Source organism: Rhinatrema bivittatum, chromosome 1, assembly GCF_901001135.1.
Source record: "Rhinatrema bivittatum chromosome 1, aRhiBiv1.1, whole genome shotgun sequence".
NCBI lineage: Eukaryota > Metazoa > Chordata > Amphibia > Gymnophiona > Rhinatrematidae > Rhinatrema > Rhinatrema bivittatum.
In genome coordinates, this window is record NC_042615.1 from 627604623 (window position 1) to 627630234 (window position 25612).

A 25612-nucleotide genomic window follows, 5' to 3' on the forward strand; every position below is an offset into this window, starting at 1 on the left:
AGGGGTACATACAATATATACTTAAATTTACCCTGTTAGATTTTTAGATCGGTGGGCTATAAATGACTTAAATATCCAAATGTCAGCCAGATATCATGAACAGTGTGATCTCTATGGCTAAAAGCCTGTCTGTGGTACATTTGCACCCCTTATAGCAAGATTAGTCATATTTTTCATGTGGTAGGAAGAGGAGACTGGTTTGCTGGGAGTGGAGGCAGAAGACTTATAAGGAGAGGCTGAAGGATCTAAATATAAATACCCTGGAGGAGTATGATACAGATCTTCAGATACCTGAAAGGTTTTAATGAATCATGAATTTCAAACCTTTTCTGTTGGAAAACAGACAGTAGAACTAGCAGTCACGAAATGAAATTCCAGGGGGACGACTCAGAATCCACATCAGGAAAAGTAGTTCTTCATGGAGAAGGTGGTGGATGCCTAGAATGCCCTTTCAGAAGAAGCAGAGAGGACAAAAACAGTAAATGAATTAAAAAAGGCATGGGATAAACCCTGATTTCTTAAAGGCTAGGTCATGGAAATGAAGGGTTCATGGGGGTAACCTGCATGGAGTAGCAATTGCTACCCTTAACCAATTAGCTTTTATGATTTTATTGCAATTCCGACATCGCTTTCTGCTTCAATGGGTAGGGGTAAAAGAGGAATGGGGTTCAGACAATAGGCAACACTGGGCCATGACCTTTACAGTCCAGGGTACTGATATGCAGACAGGGGAAAAGCGCAGGACTGCTGCTTTGACCAAGTGCAAAAGCAAAGCATGTTCAAGCAACATTGTCTGAATTATCAAAGCTGCTCACCCTATAAAAATCTTGCTAGTAGTATAACTACCCTTAATATAAGGCTTGGGGGTAACCTGCACAGAGTGGCAGTTAGTACCCTTAACAGAAAATTGGGGTAACCTGAACAGACCAGCAGTTACTACCAGAAGAAACTTGCTGGGCAGACTGGATGGACCATTTAGTCTTTTTCTTGTGTCATTACGATGTTACTATGTATAGAGTGAGAGCTCATGATCTGAAGGAAAGGGCTATTGAGCTGAAAGGGACTGATTAGTCAGTTAGGCCCTGTTAAGGTAACCTGTGAGGGGGAGGTATTGTTGAGCCTGGAGGTTGGGAGACAGCAATGTAGAATATATCCAGATCTCAGCCAGATATTATAAACAGTATGTCTTGTGAAGACAAAAAAAAAAACAATTCCCGCAACACGAATGTACCCCATATGAAAGGATTAGTCATGAAATTATCCCAGGCTCTTAACTTTTGAGATAGAACAAAGATTTTGTGGTGATGTCTTTTTGTATATGTTTCTGGCATGCTATCTAAATTTCAGCCAGATACCATGAACAGTCTGCTTTGTGTGTGCTAAAACATGTCCAGAATACAAATGTACCCCACATGACAGGGCTAATCACAAATTGAGTATGGGCTTATAACTTTTGTAATGACAAATATTTATTAAACATTTCTTTTGTCCATTATTATTGAAACCCTAGGGTATAGAACATCCCAATCTCAGCCAGATACCCTAATCAGTGGGATTTTTTGGATCAAATGTCTATCCGAGGTACATTTGTATCCCCTGTGACAAGATTAGTATTTCGTGGGGCAGGATGAGGGTTAAACGGAGGAGCTTTGCCTTCTGGTGTAAGGGCAGGATCATAGATCCCTTCTCTTTCCCCATACAAAAACGCTTGGTTTTCTTCTACATCTATCAAGGTCTGGCCTCAAAACCAATATTATAGTATACCTCAGTGTGATTGTTTATCACCAGCATATATAAGGAAATCCCATTGCTGTCCAACCTTTCAGTTGTCAGAATTATGTGGAGATTGCTGGGTCAGATGTACTAAAAGGGTTTTTTCCACCAAAAATGCTTAATACATTTGGCTTTATATGTGTCTCAAGCTTTTTCTTCTAATAACTGTCTTAACAGTTCTTCTTTTATAATTTATTTTATAAATATATATAATTGTCAGACTATATTGATTCCAGTTGCTGTTTTGTAACATTTTGTTGTTATTATTCAGTTCAAAGGATTCCAAACTCTGTCCTTGACGGCCATGACCCAGTCAGGTTTTCAGGATTTCCACAATGAGTATACAGGAGAACTATTTGCGTACAATGGAAGCAGGGCATGTAAATAGATTTCATGCATATTCATTGTGAAAATCATAAAAATCTGACTGGGGTGTGGCCCTCAAGGGCCCAGGTTTGGAAACCCCTGCAGTATATGATTCACCTGTAGTCTGAAAATGAGAAATGAGTCATTGGGAGTGTTTGTATTCTGTAATATAGGTTTCATAAAATTTCAGTATTTCATTATTGTTAACCACAAGTTGAATCTTTTTGATGATTCTCCTTAAATTGTAGTTTTTAACCTAGTACTTGGGACACATTGAGCCAGTCGAGTTTTCAGGATATAAACAATGAATATACATAAGAGAGATTTGCACGCAATGCTTCAGCCATAGACAAATCTATCTCGTGTATTCATTGTGGATATCCTAAAACACAACTAGATTAAGAACCATTGCTCTAAGGGAGCATGCAAAACTAAGAAAACTAACATATCATTCTGTTCACCAAATTTATTTATTCTTGATGACATTTCTGAGACATAGTTCATTCTCACAAAAGGAAATGTTAAAGATGCAGGACTAAAGCAGATTTTACCATGCCTTCTCTCATTTCCTATGGTATTTGCTGAGCATACAGCTGTAGTCTGAAAGAGAAATATTACACTGAGCACTGCTTCAGTAACTTTGCTAGTTCTCAGAGTAGGATTAAAAGATGAGGCTCCTGCTTATAAAGGACAATAAGCACACTTAAAAAGGTTAATTAGTTATTAATCTATAAATCTTGCTACACAGATTGACTTTAGCCATGAACAATAATAAAAATATATTAAGAGTTTTAACACTTATTTGTGTAATGATGTTTCAGCTGGATTAAATTTCCTAATGTTTACATGCAGGGAACAAACATCTTTGGAAGAAGGAGAAATTCCTTGGCTGCAGTACCAAGAAGAAATTGAAAGCAGCAGTGATGAGGAAAATGATGCCATGAGCCATTTTGTGCATCCTGGATTTTTCATGTTGAACGGAAACAACAATCTGGAGGATGACTCAAGCATGAGTGAAGATTTGGATATGGAGTGGAGGTATATAGTTGACATCTGTTTATTAAAAAGGTGCAGTAGTAATTTGTACAGCTCCTAGTAACCCTTTAAGCAACATGTTAGCCATTTTCTCCCAAAGAGATTCAATACCTGCAAAATCTATTTTGCAGACCACAAATTTTGCATTGCATTAGATACTTAATGAGTCTGATTACTTGTATGCAGTAAAAGGCTGGCATGCCCTGTCATATTAGTGCTATCACAGTGTTAATGTAGATAATTAGAATCATGGAAGATACCTTAGGTCTGTAGGTTTATCTTGTAATGTTCTTATGTATATTTAGTTAAAGATTACAGTTAATATGAGGTTTGATTAAGACAGTTTGGATCTGGCCTGAAGTGCTTAGGACTTTTTAAAATTTTCATAAAATTTGTCTTCTCCACTATAGAAACACATTTTATGCTTTATTTACTAAGGATTTTTGACATAGATGGACTATAGGAGAAAATTCTTAATATTGTACGTTACTCTTGAGGTTTAATAAAGCTTTAAATGTCAAAATGACAGTCTCAAGAGTTAGAAGCACCTGAAGCTTTAGTGTCTTAGGGCCTCGTTTGAGTTAGAAGAGGTGTGCAGCTGATGGCTTTGATCAATTTAAAATCCTTAATTTCTTTGGCTGCTTAAACTTTTTAAAAGATTTTTGCAAAGCAGACTACTTTTTGGAAGTACTTCCAACATCCTTGCATAGTAGGGTACTGTTGGTGTACTAATAAGGATGTGATTTGTTTCATTGCTTTTCATTGGATTTACTATGTAGTTTAGTGGCTTGCTGTAACATATATGAATTCCTGCACCACTCACCTTGTTTCCTTGTCAAGTGACAGATGTAGATGGAGACACACTCCAGGTCAAAGGGTTTCATATCTGTCTCTTTTTTTTTTGTTGTTGTTTAACTTTCACAAGAAAGAAAAAACATTCAAACTGTTCTCGCAGTGCAATATTTGCTGCTACATAGATCTCATTTGAGAACAATGAGGAAAGAAATGCATTTCACATGGCAAGTTTCTAGGAGGAAAATTGAGTAGGTTTGGATTAGGTGTTGAGGAGTGAACAGTAGGAGGGTGTTGTGTGAACTGGGGAGCAGAAAGTAGCAAGGTTGAAGGGGAAATTATAAGGAATTGGGAGCATGGAAAGCATTTAGGGTTAACAAGAGAGCCAAACAGAGCAATTGACTACAAAGTCTAATTTAAAAAAAAAAAGCTAAACAAAATGATGAAATAGTAACAGAAATTAGGGAAGCTAACAAATTTGGCAACACAGTAATAATGGGAGATTTCAGTTACCCAAATATTGACTGGTTCAATGTCACATCAGTACATGCTAAGGAGATAAAATTTCTAGATGAAATAGCTTCATGGAACAGCTGGTCGGGAACTAACAAGAGGGGGAGCTGTTCTAGACCTAGCCCTTAATGCATGAGGTAACGGAAGTAGAGCCATTTGGCAATTGTAATCATAACGTGATCAAATTTGACTTAGTAACTAGAGCAAATACATGAAAGAAAATTACTGATCTAGCATTTAATTTTCAAATGGGAGGCAATGATAAAATGAGTAAAATAGTACAAAAATCTCAAATCCTACTGTTTCTTATCTTTTAGCTAGTTCAAGTGTGGATATTGTTTAAAAATACCATCTTGGAAGCCCAGACCAGATTTAAAAAAGGCAGAAGGAAGGTCAAACTACTTCTGACATAGTTAAAAAGTGAGATGAAAGAAGCTATTATAGCCAAAAGAACTCCTTTCAAAAACTGGAAAGTGGATCCAAATAACGATAATAGAAAAAAGCATAAGAAATTAGATGGAAAACATTGATAAGAACGTTGCTGTAGAGTCAAAGACTCATAACTTTTTCAAATACAACCAAAGCAGAAATCCTGTGAGGAAGTTAGGTAGACCATTAGATAATTGAGGAGGAAAAGGGGCACTTAGGGAAAACAAAGCCATAGTGGAAATACTAAATTAATTCTTTGCTTCTGGGTTTTATAAGGAGGGTGTTGAGGGAGATACCCATGTTGGATACAGGTGGATAAACAAACAACAAAAGCCAGAAAGAAGTTTGGCTGCATAGCGAGAGGACTGGTCACCAGAAAAAGGGAGGCGATTTGTCCCTGGTATTCCCTCATTTGGAATACTGTATACAATTCTGGAGACTACGCGCCTTCAAAGTACGGAAGCACTCCTCATCTCCATGACGGATCACATCATCCTAGGCCTTGACAAAGGACAAGCCTTCCTTCTGATCCTACTGGACCTTTCGTCAGCATTTGACACCGTCAATCACTCCCTTCTCATCAACCAACTAATAGCCATAGGTATCTCAGGCACTGCCCTCTCGTGGTTCAGAACCTTCCTCAGCAATAGAGGATACAAGGTTAAGATTCATAACAAAGAATCCTCACTCTACCCCGCGTCAGTAGGAGTCCCTCAGGGCTCATCCCTATCTCCTACCTTATTTAACATATACCTGTTACCCTTATGCCAACTTCTCACTGACCTCAAGCTCAAACATTTCCTCTACGCGGATGATATCCAGATCCTGATCCCCATCAAGGAGTCACTCGCGAAAACACTATCTCATTGGGAAACATGCCTCCAAAATATCAAACAGCTTCTCACAAGCCTCAACCTGGTACTAAATTCATCCAAAACGGAACTACTACTCATCACACCAGAGAACAGTCCCTGCACCCCTACTCATCCAGCCATACCAAAAACTACACAAGTGAGAGACCTAGGAGTTCTAATTGACAATCACCTGAACCTGAAAGCCACCATCAACAAAACCACCAAAGACTGCTTTTATAAACTCCAAGTACTGAAAAGAATAAGACCTCTGTTCCACACTCATGACTTTAGAACAATCCTACAATCAATCATCTTCGCAAAGCTGGACTATTGTAACACCATCTTGCTTGGTCTCCCCTCACTACACACCAAACCACTGCAAATGGTTCAAAATGCCTCTGCCCGTATACTCACTAACACCAGGAGAAGAGACCATATAACCCCTATCCTATTGGGCCTCCACTGGCTACCCATCCACTTCAGAATAATCTACAAGGCCATTCTCACCATATACAAAAATATCCATCAACTAGCCCCAATTGACCTTCATTTCCCCCTCCGATTACACACTTCAACAAGACCGACAAGAGATGCTTACAAAGGATCTCTTCAAGTACCCCCAGCCAAAACTACCAGACACATTACGCTAAGAAATCGGGCCTTCTCCACAGCCGGTCCTACCTTATGGAACTCCATCCCCCCAGATCTTAGAATGGAACCCATCCTCTCAACCTTCAAGAAAAAACTCAAGACCTGGCTGTTCATGCAGGCTTTTCCTAACTCCAATATTATTTAACTCCTAACAATCAACACACATCACCATCAATATCACTATTAGCTACCTCTTACAATGTAATTATATGTAATTAGCTGGTTTTCCTTTCCTTTTTCCTTCTCACTCCAAGTTCTATTTTTCCTTGTTACATGTAACTGCTTTTCCGCACTATTGTTCAAGTTTAAGTTTATTTTGCACTCCTGTTTCATGTGAACCAGCATGATGGGACTATTGTCTTGAATGTTGGTATATAAAAAACTTAAATAAATAAAGGATATAAACTGGTTGGAGTTGGTCCAGAAGGTGGCTGCTAAAATGGTCAGTGGTCATCGTTCTGAAGCATATGGGAATAGACTTAAAGATATAAACATGCATACCTTAGAGGAAAGACGAGATAGGGGAGAAATGATAGACATTTAAATATGTCAGAAGTTTCCATACCCAGGAGGCGAACCTCTTTCAACGGAAAGCAGACTCTAGAATGAGGAGTTATGGGATGAGGATGAAAGGGAATAGAGTTAGGAGTAATTTTAGGAAATATTTCTTTACAGAGAGGGTAGTAGGTGCATGGAATGGCCTCACGTTGGAGGTGATAGAGACAAAAACGGTATCTGAATTCAAGAAAACATGGAATATATACAGAGGATCTCTGAGAGAGATGGGAATAGTAAAGCTAAATTAGTTGAATAGATAGGCAGATTATAGGCCATATGGTCTTTTTCTGTCGGCATGTTTCTGTATTTAATGGCGGTGATTTGGAGGAAATAAAACAAATCACAGTGAACCTGAAAGATGTGATAAGGCAAATTGACAAATCACCTGGACCAGATGGTTTATATACTAGAATTCTAAAAGAACACAAAAGTGAAATTGCAGCTCTATTACTAGTAATCTGTAACCTATCATTAAAATCATTAGTTGTATCTGAAGTTTGGAGGATGGCCAATTTAACACCAATCTTTAAACAAACAAACAAAAAAGGCTCTGGAGTGATCCAGGATACTATAGACCAGTGAGACTGATGTCAATGCCAGGAAAATCGTAGAAACTATTCTAAAGAATAAAATTCCATAACATATAGATAGACATTGTTTATGGGACACAGCCAACATGGATTTACCCAAGGAAAGTCTTGCCGCATCACTGTATTACATTTATTTGAGGACAGTCCAGATAGCAAAGATAGCCAGACAAATTTATCTGACTAACTTTAGAGGCATATTCAATAGTGCAGCTGCACTATTGAACATAACCAGCTATCTTAAAACTTAGCCAGCTAACTTTACGACCAGCTCTTTGGCTCGACCAGAGTTAGCCAGCTATGATAACTCACTAACTCTGAATATCAGAGGTAGCCAATTAATATAACCAGATAACTCAACTTTAACTAGTTATGCCTATAGAACACTCCTAACTTAACCATCTAAATTCCATCCGGCTAACTTTTTACCAGCTAGAATTTAGCCGGATTAGTGCCTAAATATTCAGTCAACTAACGTCTGAGTTAGCCAGCTAAATATTGAATATCGACCTCATGGACAATAGTGAGCCGTGCATATAGTGTATTTGGATTTTCAGAATGTCTCTCATAAGAGAATCCTCAGGAAACTAAAAAGTCATGGGATCAAAAGCAATGGATTGTGAACTAGCTAAAAGATAAGAAAAAGTAGGATTAAATTGTCAGTTTTCTCAATGGAGGAAAGACAATAGTGGACTGCCCCAGCAATCTATACTGGGACTAGTGTTTTTTAAACATATCTATAAATGATCTGGAAAAGGAACAAAGTGAGAGGATCAAATTTGCAGACACAGAATTATTCCAAGTTCTTAAATTACAGGCTGATTATGAGAAGTATCAGGAAGACCTTGCGAGACTGGGAACCCAAGTGGCAAATATTTAATGTGCATAAATAAATGCAAAATGTTGGTTCCAAATTGGCAGTCACCACCCAGGATAGGGATCTAGATGTCTTCATGAACAGTATGTTGAAATTCTTGGCTCAGTGCAGCAGTCAAAAAATAAAAATGAATGTTAGGAGTTATTAAGAAAGGAATGGAGAATAAAACGGAAAATATATCTGTATCGTTCCATAGTCTACCACACCTAGAGTATTTTGTGCAACTTTGGTTCCCTGTACGTACCAGGATCAGTCCAGACGGTGGGTTATGTCCCCCGTCCAGCAGATGGAGTCAGAACAGAGCTCGAGAGTCCCGTCTCATATACCAGCGCACCCTCTGCTGGAGCTCAGTATCTTTCTGACTCCAGCAGATGCGAGTTGGGGAAATCAGTGCTTCCCCAGAGTGACAGGTTTTTGGTTCTTTCTTGACCTTTTTCTTCAGTTCTTTCTGTCATATTCCTTAACAATTTGGATCAAGTTATTGAAATTAAAAAAAAAATAAAAAAAATTTAAAGTTGTTTGATTTTTGAGGAGGCGTGCTTTCCTCTCTTCTGCCTCCTTCTGCAGTTCCCTCTCCTTCCGTTGAGGGTAAGTGTGGTTTCTGTGTGAATTTCTTCCTTTCAGCTGTTTTTTCTCCTTTGCCGGTATAGCCGGCTCCGGCGCACTTCAGCAGTCCCGCGGCCCGGCGAATTTTTCTCGGGCCTGGGCGCGCCGGCAGAGGGTTTTTCCCGCCGGCGCCTGTGGACTGGTTGTGGGCGGCTTGAGAGGGCCCTTGGGCTCCCCCGCGGTGCGTTTTTTTGTTTCTGGCCCCCCCCCCCCCCCCCCCCGAGGCGCTGTTTCTTCAGCGGAATCGCTATGCGCGCTTTTCGCTATGCCGCGCTTTTCGCGTTGCGAGACCTGCGGCGACCCGGGGTCTCGCTTCTCGAGGGAGGGCGTGTGTCCTCGTTGCCTCCCCAAAGGGGAAGGGGACGCGCACGCCTCGGGTTCCGTCCCGACGCCACCCTCCCCGCAGCCCGGGAAGCGTGGGCCGGCCACTTCCTCGCCGATGGCGGGAAGGGCGGCCATTTTGGAGGGGGATCCGGGCGCAGCAACTTCACAGGAGAAAGAAGGCACAGTTCAGGGGTCCCCCCGCCGGCACGGAAGCCCCGAGGAAGGACGGCCCGCTCATCGGCCACAAGGGGATCTCGCTGCTGCCGCGCCTCCCGGTCTGCCGTTTTTCTCCCCAGATTTTATTTTGAAAATGCACACAGCATATTTGCAGGGATTGGCAGATCCGGGGGGTGCCTCAGCGAGTCCTCCTGCGCCCAAGATCCCGAAACTTGCGGTCCCGCCCCCCGGGTCCCTGACCCTGGCTGGGGCAGTCCCAGGGACCTCTGCTTTGCCATCCCAGCCGCGAGCGGTGGGAGGGGCTTTCCCGTCAGGGTTTGACCCCTCGGACTCTCCGGATCCTGCGCACACGGAGGGACAGGCGGAGGGAGATGATCCACGCGCCCTGTGAATTTTTCACAAGGAGGAGTTGGAGGACCTTCTTCAGCAAACTCTGCAGGAGCTCGATCTGGATCCGCCTCCGGATCCCCCAGCACCAGTGGCTCCTGCGATTGCGACATCATCCAAAAAAGGGGATCCGGTGCTGGCCGCCCTCAGGCCCAGGGCAAAGGCTTTTCCGGTGCATGAGTCTTTTCTGCAGCTCCTTACTGGGGAGTGGGACGTTCCTGAGGCGTCGTTGAAGGTCTCCCGTGCTATGGAAAAATTGTATCCCTTGCCGGAGGATTTCTTGGATTTCATCCGATTTCCCAAGGTAGACTCGGCAGTCTCAGCAGTGACGAAAAGGACGACGATCCCCGTCACGGGCGGGACGGCCCTACGGGACACGCAAGACCGCAAGCTGGAGACGTTTCTCAAGAGGGTGTTTGAAGTCTCGGCCTTGGGAATGCGGGCCGTAATGTGTAGTTCTTTGACTCAAAGGGCTAGTCTCCTTTGGGTCCAACAGCTCCTAACGTCCCAGCAGTTACTTCCGGAGGAAGCCGCCCAGGCCGACAGCCTGGAGTCTGCCATTGCTTACGGGGCAGATGCTCTGTATGATCTCTTCCGTGTACTGGCTCGGTCCATGGTTTCGGTAGTAGCAGCTCGGAGGCTCCTGTGGCTGCGTAATTGGTCTGCGGACGCCTCTTCCAAGTCGAGCCTGGGATCCCTTCCATTTCGAGGGAAGTTTCTCTTTGGCAACGACCTAGACGAAATCATCAAGTCCTTAGGAGAGAACTCAGTACATCGTCTGCCTGAAGATAGGCAGCGTCCTTACCGGGCGTTTGCCTCCACTAGGACCAGAGCGAGGGCACAGCGGCGTTACAGATCGTACCGGCAACCTGGCTCTCGCGCAGCCTCCAGTAGACCACAGCCCTGGTCGCGTTCCTTTCGCGGGCGGCGGCCCGCGAGAGAGGCTTCAGGACAGGGGAACCCCCCCCACCAAATCTTCCCAATGATGCCAGAGCGACCCACTCCTCCAGTCCACCCATCGGGGGCCGACTCTCGGAATTCTTCGAGGAGTGGGTACGCATAACTTCGGACTAGTGGGTCCTGGACACCATACAACACGGTTACGCCTTGGAGTTTGTCCGTCCGCCAAGGGACAGGTTTCTCTTCTCTCCTTGCGGCTCCGATCTCAAGAGGATGGCGGTTCAACAGACATTAGACCGACTCCAGGACATAGACGCTATTGTGCCCGTCCCTTTCGCCGAGGTGGGCTCGGGCCATTATTCCATCTACTTCGTCGTTCCCAAAAAGGACGGTTCGTTCCGACCCATACTGGACTTGAAGGAGGTGAACCGCTCGCTGCGGGTCAACCGTTTCCGCATGGAGACGCTGCGATCGGTAATTGCTGCGGTCCACCAGGGGGAGTTTCTGGCTTCCCTAGACCTGACGGAGGCGTATCTGCACATCCCCATACGTCCGGAACACAGGCGTTATCTACGCTTCAAAGTCCTTGGTCAGCACTTTCAGTTTCGGGCCCTACCTTTCGGCCTCGCGACAGCCCCGCGGACCTTCACCAAAATCATGGTGGTGGTAGCGGCGGCCCTTCGGGAGGGAATTTTAGTGCATCCCTACCTGGACGACTGGCTGGTGCGGGCGAAGTCGTTCTCACATGGGCAGGCCTCGGTGGCCAGAGTTTTGGAGATGCTTCGCTCCCTGGGCTGGGTTGTGAACCTTCCCAAGAGTTCTCTCGTTCCATCTCAACGCTTGGATTTTCTGGGGGCGACCTTCGACACTCAACAAGGCATGGTCTTCCTGCGTGCAGACAAGGCCCTCTCCTTGAGGGAGCAAGTGCGTCATTTCGCGTCCCTGTCGGAACCCACTGCCTGGAATTACCTGCAGTTTCTGGGAATGATGGCATCCACCATCGACATGGTGCCCTGGGCGTTTGCACATCTACGCCCACTGCAGGCGTCCCTGCTCTCACGCTGGAAACCGGTGTCGCAGGAATATCAGGTGATTCTGCCCCTTCCCCAGGCAGCGAGCGACAGTCTGGAGTGGTGGCTGGTCCCGGCTCACCTGGCCCGCGGCGTCTCTCTCGAAGTTCCCTCCTGGGTAGTAGTGACCACCGACGCCAGCCTCGTGGGGTGGGGTGCCGTCTGCGACCGAAGCGCCACACAGGGGACGTGGTCTCCGGAGGAGGCGAGGTGGCCAATCAATTGTCTGGAGACCAGAGCGGTACGTCTCGCTCTTCACCGTTTCCTCCCCTTGATTCGGAACCGGGAGGTACGGATTCTTTCGGACAACGCAACCACGGTGGCTTACATCAATCGTCAAGGCGGGACGAGGAGCGAACAGGTCTCCGCCGAAACCACGCTCCTGATGGCATGGGCGGAACTCCATCTGGTTCGGCTTGCGGCCTCCCACATTGCCGGCGTGGACAACGTCCAGGCGGATTATCTGAGTCGACAGAGGTTGGACCCCGGCGAATGGTCCCTTTCCAACGAGGCGATGGATCTCCTGGTTCGACGCTGGGGAACGCCGCGACTAGACTTGATGGCGACTGCCCTCAACGCCAAGGCCCCGCGCTGCTTCAGTCGCAGAAGGGAGCGCGGCGCAGAGGGAGTGGATGCTCTAGCTCTGCCGTGGCCGGCAGGTCAGCTGCTCTATGTTTTTCCTCCCTGGCCCTTAGTGGGCAAGGTACTTCGCAGAATAGAGAATCACAGCGGCCCCGTGATTCTCGTAGCTCCGGAGTGGCTGCGTCGCCCTTGGTTTGCAGACCTACTCCACATGGCAGTGGACGGTCCAATACGTCTGAGTCATCTTCCTCGGCTCCTGCGGCAGGGACCGGTATTTTTTGAGCAGGCGGCACTCTTTTGTCTTGCGGCCTGGCTTTTGAACGGCGCCGCCTCCGCCGCCGAGGCTATCCGGAGGCGGTAATCTCCACGATGCTCCGGGCTCGCAAACCTTCTACTTCTGTTGCCTATGTTCGCGTGTGGAAGGTCTTCGAGGCCTGGTGTGCCGATCATGGGGCCCGACCCACGGAGGCGTCGGTAGGCGGTAATCTCCACGATGCTCCGGGCTCGCAAACCTTCTACTTCTGTTGCCTATGTTCACGTGTGGAAGGTCTTCGAGGCCTGGTGTGCCGATCATGGGGCCCGACCCACGGAGGCGTCGGTACCTCTAATTCTTCAGTTTTTGCAGGACGGGCTGGATAAGGGTCTGGCATACAATTCCCTGCGAGTACAAGTAGCGGCCCTGAATGTTCTGGTACAGACGGCGGTCTCCCTGCCTCTCCATGCGGATATCGCCCGCTTCCTGAAGGGGGCCAAACATCTACGACCACCGGTCAGGGACCCTTGTCCATCGTGGAGTCTTAACCTGGTTCTCAGGGCTCTGGCGGGCGCTCCTTTCGAACCCCTACAAGAGGTTTCGCTTAAAGACCTCACTATGAAGACTGTTTTTCTGGTGGCGATATGCTCTGCCCGTCGCATCTCGGAGCTGCAGGCTCTTTCCTGCAGGGAGCCTTACCTTCGCATTTCGGAAGCGGGGATCTCGCTGCGTACAGTACCTTCCTTCCTCCCGAAGGTGGTCTCTTCATTTCACATGAATCAGACGGTGGAACTCCCGGCGTTCTCTCCAGAGGAGTCGAGGTCTCTTCGTCACTTGGACGTCAAGCGGGTCTTACTCCGCTACCTAGAGGTTACCAATGCCTTCCGGGTTTCCGATCACCTGTTTGTGCTCTGGTCAGGACCTAAGAAGGGATCCTCCGCATCGAAGACTACCATCGCCCGCGGGATCAAGGATGCCATCTCGGCATCTTATATTGGAGCTGGTCGGGATCCGCCTAGGGCCGTCAGGGCTCATTCTACGCGCTCTCAAGCTGCGTATTGGGCGGAGTCTCGTGCAGTCTCTCTGCAAGAAATCTGCCGGGCGGCGACGTGGAAGTCGCTGCATACCTTCGCGAGGCATTATCGACTACACCTGGCGCCTTCGGCTCCTGGGCACTTTGGCGATCAGGTTCTCCGAGCAGGGCTCTCAGGGGCCCACCCGGTTTAGGGAAGCTTGGGTACATCCCACCGTCTGGACTGATCCTGGTACGTACAGGGAAAAGAAAATTATTCCTTACCTGCTAATTTTCGTTCCTGTAGTACCATGGATCAGTCCAGACGCCCACCGCTATGAGATGTTCAGCTCCTGCTCGGATTCGTTTAGGTAGTCTGTCTTTTCCGCTCCTATTTTCTATAGGGGTTGTACAGCTCCTCACAAGTTGACTGTTTCGACCTGGTTTGGGTCGTGCCTGTTTATTGTTCTTCATGTTGCCTTACGTTAGGGCTCTTGATCCAAATTGTGTTGTTTTGCTCTTTTGGGCTTTGTTATTCAAGATACTGAGCTCCAGCAGAGGGTGCGCTGGTATATGAGACGGGACTCTCGAGCTCTGTTCTGACTCCATCTGCTGGACGGGGGACATAACCCACCATCTGGACTGATCCATGGTACTACAGGAACGAAAATTAGCAGGTAAGGAATAATTTTCTTTCACCACATCTCAGAAAAGATACAGCGGAACTAAAAAAAAAAAAAAAAAAAGTTTCAAAGAAGGGAGACCAAAATGATAAAGGAGATAGAACTGATCTTTTATGAGGAAAGGCTATAAAGAGGGTAGGGCTTTTCAGATTGGAGAAGAGATAACTGAGGGGAGATATAAATCTATAAAATCATGAATGGAATGGATAAATGCAACTCTTTCTGCTTTCAAAAAATAAAAACACTAGGGAGCACTCCATGAAGTCATTAAATAGCACATTTAAACCAAATCAGAGAAAATATTTTTTCACTCCACATAGAGTTAAGCTCTGGAATTCGTTGCTGGTGAATGTGGTAAAGGCAGTTGCTCTAACACGGTTTAAAAAAGGTTTGGGCAAGTTCCTGGAGAAGCCCATAAACTGTTATTTGCCAGGTAGATTTGGGGAAAGTTATTTCAAATTCCTGGGCACAAGCAGCATAGAATCTATCTACTATTTGGGATCCTGCCAGGTACTTGTGACCTGGATCGGCCACTGTTGGAAATAAGATACTGGACTTGATGGATCCTTGGTCTGACCCAGTATGGCAGTTCTTATGTTCTTATAAATAAATCAATACTAACTACTACATCATCCATCAAACAGAAACTCTTTCCTAAAGCCATAGCACACGCTTCACAACCTGCCTGCCCAATCTTAAAACAAAACAATATCATTTCTCTGCTATTGCACAATAAATTAGTTAAATAATCCACTACTCTTTCCTCTCTTAATCATATTGTCTTAAACAGGAATGCGCAAAACTCTCTTCATAACATTTTACCCCGCTACTAATTAAGCCAATTGTCTGGTACCCCTTGAGAAATAAAAACAGATTTTTACCTTTTTTTTTTTGGTATGCCCATTAATTCTCTTCTAACTTAATGTCCACAGGCAGTAGATTCCACAGTGTGGCTGCTGCATTTGAGAAGGCCCTGGCTCTCTAGCGAACTCGCACTGTCCCCGAACAGTGGAATAGATAGTCGGGCTTTTTGCCTGGATCTTATCTGATGATTCTGGGAATACCATGTTTATTCCTGAGATAATCGGGATTTTCCTCTCAAGGCACGAATAACCAACACAATTATCTTAAATTGTAAGTGAGCCCTGATAGGCAGCCAATGAAAAGATCATAGGGTGCAGGAAATGGAAACCATTCTAGAACTCCCTGTTGCTGATCTAGTGGTTGCATTTTGGTTTACCTGTAGCTTGTATGTGAGTTGCTCAAAGGGGCCTACACATAAGCTGTTATAAAATTCAGGATGAGGTATGACCATATCTTGAATCACAGTCTTAAAAGATCTTAAGTTTCAATTTACAATCACCAGGAAATTGTGTATTCTAAGCTGAAATCAGAATCAAACAGAAATTGTGTATTCTAAGCTGAAATCAGAGTCCTTCATGAATGGAAAAGATTTAACAATATTTGAACCCACTCTAAGTGAAATGAGGTCAGCACTAAGACCAAAATAACCAATCTTTAAAAATTCAGTTTTCTTAGTATTCAGTACTAAGTTATTTCTCAAGAACCAATTAGAAATCTGCATCAAGTTCTTTTTGAAGTTGATAATGGCCCTAGACTTGTCTTCTCCAATTGGAACAGCAATTTGTGTGTCATCTGCATAAAGACAAACTCTTAGTTCAGGGGAGCGGGAATGTTTTCTCAATGGTTGCACAAAGATATTAAATAGAAATTTAGGATAATAGAGAACCCTGTAAGACCCCTCAATCCAAATCCTTAGGGGCAGATAATTTACCCTTCATGCAAATCCTGGCTGTTCCTGACAGAAAAGAAGTGATCCATTGTAATACATAGTCACCCCAAACTTTAACATCTAGTCAGAAGAATCAGTTGACTAAGTCCAAGTCCAAGGCCATGGATCGAGCAAAAATAACACTTGGTCTCCCTCATCCACCTAACAAGATATTATTATTAACAGATACCAGAACGGTCTCCATACTGTGTATTGTCCAAAAGCCAGCTTGCTGAGAATCTAGTCCCTCTAACTTCTCAAGAAAAGTTGGCAATTGTTGGGTAACTGTACTCTAAAATATTTACAAGAAAAGGGATGTCTGCCATGGGCCTCTAGCTAGAGCAATCCAAGGCATCCAATGAAGGCTTTTCAAAACTGAGGTGGTAATAGAGGTTTGAAAACATAAAGGGTCTTTTCCCTCTAACAAGAAATCATTCACCAACTTCAAGAGAGAAATTCAATTACATTTCACCAAGGAAGAGGGGGCAAGAGGCCAAAAAACGAAATGTTCTTGACAGTGATAAATTCCAAAAAGGTTAAAGGTCTAAAACTCCAGTTTCTGGCTATCCAAGCCATTTACATTTGATATCTCACATTGCTCAAGCCACTACCCTCCCATATTGAACTTGTTAATCAAAAAATCCTCTTGTAAATGAAGTACATCAGATAAAAAAGTAAAAGCAAAGGGAATCAGTATTTGGCATAATCCTGCCTATCTTTATCTTTAATTGAATCATTGCTAAGTAACCTCTTTACTATAGAAAATATTTTTTAAGTTTGTTAGTAATACTGATTAGCCATTAATCACCACTGTTTCTTAACATCTGGGTCCCTGCTAGGGTTGCCAATTGGCTCCAGATTTTCAGGACAGGTTGATAGTCCTGGGTTTACTCCACTGCATGCAGGTACTTAATAGTGTTGGTTTTCTTAGGGAATGCAGTAGGGAAATTAAAGCAAGTCCCAGCATGCAATGGGGGAAAATCAGGACTGGATCGACCTGTCCTGAAAATTTGGAGCCATTTAGCAACCCTAGACAGTGCTCTTTATCAATTTTCTTTTTTAGATCCCTAGTCGTCTTTTTTTTTTTTTTAAGATGTTAAAATCATCAGTAAATCAAGGGACTGTTTAGCCCTCTGTTTACCCTCCAATTTCCAAGGGCAAATTCATCTATAATTTGCTGGTGCCATTTTTTCATTAAAAGTTCTGAGAAGCCTTTTTTTTTTTTTATCATAGTTTGTTTATTACACGCTCTTCCAGCAGGAAAAGTGTTCAAAGCATTTTACAGATGCTATGCAGGAGCAATTTTAAGTCCCAAGTGGGAAAATTGTACAGAAATGTTACAAATAGTACACAGAGCAGCAATTTTAATTCACAAACATCCTAAATAATCATATTTTAGACAAAACAGAAGATTTGTGGTATTACAAGCAAAGAACTCGATTGTCAAACTGCTGTGAAAAAGCCTGAGGCTGAGTAATATACTGTTGTGCTCATAAGTTTACATATCCCTGGCAGAATTTATAAGATGTGTAGCATTTTAAGAATATGCCTGATAAAAACAAGAACGGTCAAAGCACAGTAAATAAAAGCAAAAGGAATAAGATATGTTATATATGAAGCGTGTCAGCAAGCCGGGCAAATGTGCAAGATCATCTGAAAAGTGATAGCCTGGACCTCTCTATCATTCATCCACATATGTTAAATTGTGATGTTATCAATGTTACTGTCCATTTTTTTTACAGCAGGTTTGTTTGTTACAGATAGCATTTTAAAAAAACATGCGTGGTCAGACAAAACACGTCTGTTGTTTTTAATGTTTCAAAATTAAACTATTATGAATCTCAGAATAGCACAGTCATTAAACCATAGCAATAAGGGAAATAATAAAATGGTCCTGTTCAATAGTTTACATACTATTAGTTCTTAATGTCGTGTATTGCCCCATTTTGCATCAGTGACAGCTTGCAGTCTTTTGTGGTAAAGCTGCCCATTCCTCTTGACAAAAAGCCTCCAGATCCTGTAAATTCTTTTGTTTGTCTAGCATGAACTGCATGTTTGAGCTCTCTTCGAAGGGCTCAATAAGAACATGCCATACTGGGTCAGACCAAGGGTCCATCAAGCCCAGCGTCCTGTTTCCAACAGTGGCCAATCCAGGCCATAAGAACCTGGCAAGTACCCAAAAACTAAGTCTATCCCATGCTACTGTTGCAAGTAATAGCAGTGGCTATTTTCTAAGTCAACTTAATCAATATCAGGTAATGGACTTCTCCTCCAAGAACTTTTCCAATCCTTTTTTAAACCCAGCTACACTAACTGCACTAACCACATCCCCTGGCAACACATTCCAGAGTTTAATTGTGCATTGAGTGAAAAAGAATTTTCTCCGATTAGTTTTAAATGTGCCACATATGAACTTCATGGAATGGCCCCCCTAGTCTTTCTATTATCCGAAAGAGTAAATAACCGATTCACATTTACCCGTTCTAGACCTCTCATGATTTTAAACACCTCTATCATATCCGCCCTCAGCCGTCTCTTCTCCAAGCTGAACAGTCATAACCTCTTTAGTCTTTCCTCATAGGGAAGCTGTTCCATCCCCTTTATCATTTTGGTCGCCCTTCTCTGTACCTTCCCCATCGCAACTATATCTTTTTTGAGATGCGGCGACCAGAATTGTACACAGTATTCAAGGTGCGGTCTTACCATGGAGTGATATAGAGGCATTATGACATTTTCTGTTTTATTCACCATTCCCTTTCTAATAATTCCCAATATTCTGTTTGCTTTTTTGACTGCCGCAGCATCCTGAGCCGACTATTTCAATGTGCTGTCCACTATGACGCCTAGATCTCTTTCTTGGGTGGTAGCTCCTAATATGGAACCTAACATTGTGCAACTATAGCATGGGTTATTTTTCCTTATATGCATCACCTTACACTTATCCACATTAAATTTCATCTGCCATTTCGATGCCCAGTTTTCCAGTCTCACAAGGTCTTCATGCAATTTATCACAATCTGCTTGTGATTTAACTACTCTGAACAATTTTGTATCATCTGCAAATTTGATTACCTCACTCGTCGTATTTCTTTCCAGATCATTTATAAATATATTGAAAAGTAAGGGTCCCAATACAGATCCCTGAGGCACTCCACTGCCCACTCCCTTCCACTGAGAAAATTGTCCATTTAATCCTACTTTCTGTTTCCTGTCTTTCAGCCAGTTTGGAATCCATGAAAGGACATCGCCACCTATCCCATGACTTTTTAGTTTTCCTAGAAGCCTCTCATGAGGAACTTTGTCAAACGCCTTCTGAAAATCCAAGTATACTACATCTACCAGTTCACCTTTATCCACATGTTTATTAACTCCTTCAAAAAAGTGAAGCAGATTTGTGAGGCAAGACTTGCCTTGGGTAAAGCCATGCTGACTTTGTTCCATTAAACTGTGTCTTTCTATATATTCTGTGATTTTGATGTTTACAACACTTTCCACTATTTTTCCTGGCACTGAAGTCAGGCTAACCGGTCTGCAGTTTCCCGGATCGTCCCTGGAGCTCTTTTTAAATATTACATTACATTAGCTATTCTCCAGTCCTCTGGTACAATGGATGATTTTAATGATAGGTTACAAATTTTTACTAATAGGTCTGAAATTTCATTTTTCAGTTCCTTCAGAACTCTGGGGTGTATACCATATGGTCCAGGTGATTTACTACTCTTCAGTTTATCAATCAGGCCTAGCACATCCTCTAGGTTCACCATGATTTGGTAGTCCATCTGAATCATTGCCCATGAAAACCTCCAGTACGGGTACCTCCACAACATCCTCTACAGTAAACACTGAAGCAAAGAAATCATTTAATCTTTCCGCGATGGCCTTATCTTCTCTTCTCTAAGTGCCCCTTTAACCCCTCTATCATCTAACGATCCAACTGACTCCCTCACAGGCTTTCTGTTTCGGATATATTTTTTAAAGTTTTTATTGTGAGGTTTTGCCTCTACGGCCAACTTCTTTTCAAATTCTCTCTTAACCTGTCTTATCAATGTCTTACATTTAACTTGCCAACGCTTATGCATTATCCTATTTTCTTCTGTTGGATCCTTCTTCTAATTTTTGAATGAAGATCTTTTGGCTAAAATAGCTTCTTTCACCTCCCCTTTTAACCATACCGGTAATCGTTTTGCCTTCTTTCCAAAGTGCCATCAGTTTTGTAGCGCTGAGCGTTTTGGCGCTTAAACCCAGGAATGGTGGGAAATGCAGGTGACACCATCTATGGATCAGGATACTGTTCAAAGGGACGTGTATAGGGGGTGTCTCAGTCTGCCTCTGCAGGGTACAGATTTCTTCTATGGCTGTGCAGACTACCCTTAGTGATGACAAACTGATCTGTGTTTCTGAAGTTGTCTTTTCTCCAATTCCAGCACACAGAGGTGCCCAGTTGTCTGAGCTAGTGAATAATTTCTTTGTATCATTAAGCCCTGGAAACCAGAGAGAGAACTTGGAACCTACGTAGTGAAGCTGCCTAATGTCCTTCACTGGTATGTCTCTCCACAGGAACTTCTGGAGTTAAGAAGTCCTCACCACGAAGTGGTGGATACCCTCATGAATATGAAAGAGTTCTTACCAAATATTTCCCCCCTCATAATGGTTGAAGTCTCCTCTGTTTTTCTTATCGTTGGTACTGTGGCTTAGTGTTACCTATGGTCAGGAGAGGAAGAAGATTCTATGGCAGTTCCTTAAGATTCCTACCTGATTTGCCTTAGCATGCTTCTCTTCTGCAGGATCTCTGCTACTTCAGGTATTTGGATAATTTTGGCAAAAACAATATTATGACTTCATTGACCCATAAGCTAGATTTAAAGAACAGGGTTCATCGGATAGCCTGACTTCAGTGCCAGGAAAAATAGTGGAAAGTGTTGTAAACATCAAAATCACAGAACATATAGAAAGACATGGTTTAATGGAACAAAGTCAGCATGTTTTACCCAAGGCAAGTCGTGCCTCACAAATCTGCTTCACTTTTTTGAAGGAGTTAATAAACATGTGGATAAAGGTGAACTGGTAGATGGTAGTGTACTTGGATTTTCAGAAGGCATTTGACAAAGTTCCTTATGAGAGGCTTCTAGGAAAACTAAAAAGTCATGGGATAGGTTGCGATGTCCTTTCGTGGATTCCAAACTGGCTGAAAGACAGGAAACAGAGAGTAGGATTAAATGGACAATTTTCTCAGTGGAAGGGACTGGGCAGTGGAGTGCCTCAGGGATCTGTATTGGGACCCTTACTTTTCAATATATTTATAAATGATCTGGAAAGAAATACGACGAGTGAGATAATCAAATTTGCAAATGATACAAAATTGTCTAGAGTAGTTAAATCACAAGCAGATTGTGATAAATTGCAGGAAGACCTTGTGAGACTGGAAAATTGGGCATCAAAATGGCAGATGAAATTTAATGTGGATAAGTGCAAGGTGATGCATATAGGGAAAAATAACCCATGCTATAGTTACACAATGTTAGGTTCCATATTAGGTGCTACAACCCAAGAAAGAGATCTAGGTGTTATAGTGGACAACACATTGAAATCGTCGGTTCAGTGTGCTGCAGCAGTCAAAAAAGCAAACAATATTGGGAATTATTAGAAAGGGAATGGTTAATAAAACAGAAAATGTCATAATGCCTCTATATCACTCCATGGTGAGACAGCACCTTGAATACTCTGTACAATTCTGGTTGCCGCATCTCAAAAAAGATATAATTGCAATAGAGAAGGTACAGAGAAGGGCTACCAAAATAAGGGGAATGGAACAGTTCCCCTATAAGGAGAGACTAAAGAGGTTAGGACTTTTCAGCTTGGAGAAGAGACGGCTGAGGGGGGATATGATAGAGGTGTTTAAAATCCTGAGGTCTAGAACGGATAGATGTGAATCGGTTATTTACTCTTTTGGATAATAGAAAGACTAGGGGGCACCCCATGAAGTTAGTATGTGGTATATTTAAAACTAATTGGAGAAAGTTCTTTTTTACTCAACGCACAACTAAACTCTGGAATTTGTTGCCAGAGGATGTGGTTAGTGCAGTTAGTATAGCTGTGTTTAAAAAAGGATTGGATAAGTTCTTGGAGGAGAAGTCCATTACCTGCTATTAATTAAGTTGACTTAGAAAATAGCCACTGCTATTACTAGCAGCAGTAACATGGAATAGACTTAGTTTTTGGGTACTTGCCAGGTTCTTATGGCCTGGATTGGCCACTGTTGGAAACAGGATGCTGGGCTTGATGGACCCTTGGTCTGACCCAGTATGACATGTTCTTATGTTCTTATCTTCACCACCACTCAGTAGTGGTGGAGTCAGCGCTGAAACATGCTAAGTACACATGTGCTCACTCCATCACACCTCATATTAAGGAGAAAGAGGTATTCATGGGTATACATTTTCTCAGAAAAAAGCTCCCACATGTTTAAGAGCCAACGCTGGTGACTCTTCTTGCTTTGAGGCGCTGGTCTGGATCTGAGTATCAGGCAATGGTGACTTCCATGGCACACCTGATCAGTTCTGAAGACACGCAAGTGTACCATGGCACTCTAGTTGGGGAAGCACTGTTTTAGTATGTGTGCATTGATCCTTTTGTGAACATCTGTTGTTGCATAGTTGGTGCAGCATGCATCAACCTCTTAGTCACATCTTACCTTATGAGGAATTTCACTCACTTCAGATGCGAACCTACATGTGGAGATCCTGTTCTGAAGCTCTTTTGGTCTTAAAACCAGGCTGTTTTGAGGTCTCTGACAGTACGTGATCACTCAGAGATTCTTCCTTTCCCAGTGCATTCATGTATATTAAGATAATCACTATACAATTGTGTGAGAGAAGGGGTGTAATGATTTCTTTTAAAGGTTTAGGATTTCACTGTGTTCCAGGTACAAAGCAGAAGATTTGGATGTTGGATATCTATAATAGATTATATGTATTCTGATGTGTCATCCATAGGGTAATAGATAAAATGCTGTACAATATGCTGGATGCCACGTTGTCTTCAAAACCTATTTGTGTCACCTCCTTGTGATTTAATATCTTATATGTATAAATCAGCTTTTGTATCACTGGAGTACCATAATTACAGAATGAACTTGTGTTGAATTCCTCAGAGGATTCTGTTATTAAATTCAAGGCTACAGAGCAGTCTTATATGTTTTTTTAATAAAAAATTCAGAGCAATAATTATGAATGCAGAAAAGCATCAGCTTGCTGTGCCCTGGGGTTTATTTTTATTACAATATTTGTCAAAGAAGGACATTCTGTGTAGCATAAAGGAAATATATAGGCCAGAAGAAATAGAAATGACAATCTTGCCAGATCAGTTGAGCCAGCATCTGGTTTAATAAAAAATGTTTTTTGTAAATTCTTTAATAGGGTACCTGTCTCTAATTAGCAGTTACCATCAAAAGAAAAAAAAAAGCGCAATAATGTAGTGGTGTCACAATATGAAATTTTCTAAAAGTTAAATCTACTGTCTTGTGCCCACAAGGAGCTTTAGACAGATTCATATAACAGCACTCAAATTTAAAACATTTACTGCTCCAATTGCTATAATAAACAAGACTTATTATCATAATCAGTATACAAATAGTACCCAAATACTTATCTCTTATAAAGATATGAAATTATTGTGACAAACTGATGTCTAACCAAAAATAAATCCAAACCACCACCTGACTCTGTGGGGTTCTGTAGAGAACTGCCTGCTTCAGGGACTGTCAGGCATCATCTGTTAAACACAAAAATATTAATTACACTAAATTGCTAGCCATAGTAAAATTTAAAAACAGATACACATGGTCCTACAAAATCACCCTCAAACCTACCTACCCTGGTGGCATCCGTTCAGCTGAATGGAAGCTGCTCTGGGTTATCCACAGCTAGATACGAGTTTTCATGTGTGACATGGTTTGTTTCCTTTCTCTGTTTCTTCCCTTTCTTTGCACTGTGCACATGCTTCTCTCCTTGCCATACATTTTTTGACTTCATTTTTGTGTCCATGTCTTGTCTTTGTTTTATTTTTTTTAATAATTTATACAACGATCTGTCTCTGCTCATCCATACCCCCTTGTTATCTACTTTCTATTCCCATCTCAAAAATTCACTTCATTCATGAATGTGTTTTCTGAGCCTCAGGACATAGGGTCCTCTTGCTTCATCTTTGGTTCAATGATTGTAGCCTGCCTCCCTTTACTCTTTGCATATCTTGTCTGTTAAGGCTATTCTCATGTAAGATTACTTTAATTTAAATTGGTCCTTTCTTTCAGAGCTCTATAATCATTTGTCCTGGTTTGTCTTATTAAGTTGTACATTTAATTTATTTTTGTGCAGCTTGTATGATTTAAAACAATTGCCAAAACATGTAAAACTCAGTTAAATTGATTGTGATATTAAGAGTAATAAGTAACGAAATGGCACCTAGTTGCTGGCTTGATGCATGATGAATACCAGACAGGAAAATAAATAAGATGACTGCTCACTGTATTTTTCTGAGAGCTCTTATTTCAGCAACTGTAGCACTTGTTTTCTTTCCCTGTTTCCTATGCATTTAAAAACAAATAAAAATACCAGGGAATAGATATCATTTATTTATTTAGAGTTTTTCTATACCGGCATTCGTGATTAGAAATCACATCATGCTGGTTTACAAATAACAGGGGGGGGGTGAAAACGAAAAAAACCAGAACATTAACAAGTGCAAAGAGGTCATAAAGTTACTTGTTACATGTACTCCTCATCTACCTGTTTAAGATTACAAAATTCTTCATCTTGGGTAAATTATACAAAGTTATAGATATGGTTATGTGAGAGTGTATTAACCAGCAGGAGGGAAAAAGGATAGATTTCAAATTGCAGCACTAAAAGCAGTGCTATGAATTAGAGACAGCTAATGGATGTTGCACTTAGAAAGGAGAGAACAGGCCTGTCAAGGGAAGTCATTCTTCCCGTTTTAAAGCTCTGTTTAGAACATGGTTTGCTTCTGATCTTCTAAATACAGGCAAGATATTGAGGAATTTGAAGAAATTCAGTATGTGAGGCTAACTGGTGTGTCAGATATAAGCTATGAGGAAACTTAAGCCTCACTTGGCATCTTCATTCTAAAATGAGGACAGTGAGGCTAATGTAATCTGTTGGTAACAGTTTCACAGCGTGGTATGTAAATACCTTGCTATCAGTCTTTTCATATGGAAAATGTAGTTGATCTGAAATGTAAAACAGTTTTCTTTTATTGTTCTTGTTTTACAATATATTTTAAGAGCAGTTTTCTTCAAATTCTTTTAAATTTGTGCTTAAATGAGACACTGGGTTGGGCTTGTCATGCTGAAGGAACGCCACTAGTTTATTGCATT

At 42.6% G+C, this 25612-nt stretch overlaps 1 protein-coding gene across 10 annotated transcripts in view; it reads left to right on the forward strand.

The window, feature by feature from the left end:
• PJA2 (praja ring finger ubiquitin ligase 2) overlaps window positions 1-25612 on the forward strand; it is a 269482-nt gene that overhangs the window by 196642 nt on the left and 47228 nt on the right. For all 10 annotated transcript variants that reach the window (XM_029572082.1, XM_029572072.1, XM_029572119.1 and 7 more), the window contains one exon: window positions 2992-3177. In XM_029572082.1, coding sequence (XP_029427942.1) covers window positions 2992-3177 — 186 coding nt within the window. The remainder of the gene's footprint in view (window positions 1-2991; window positions 3178-25612) is intronic.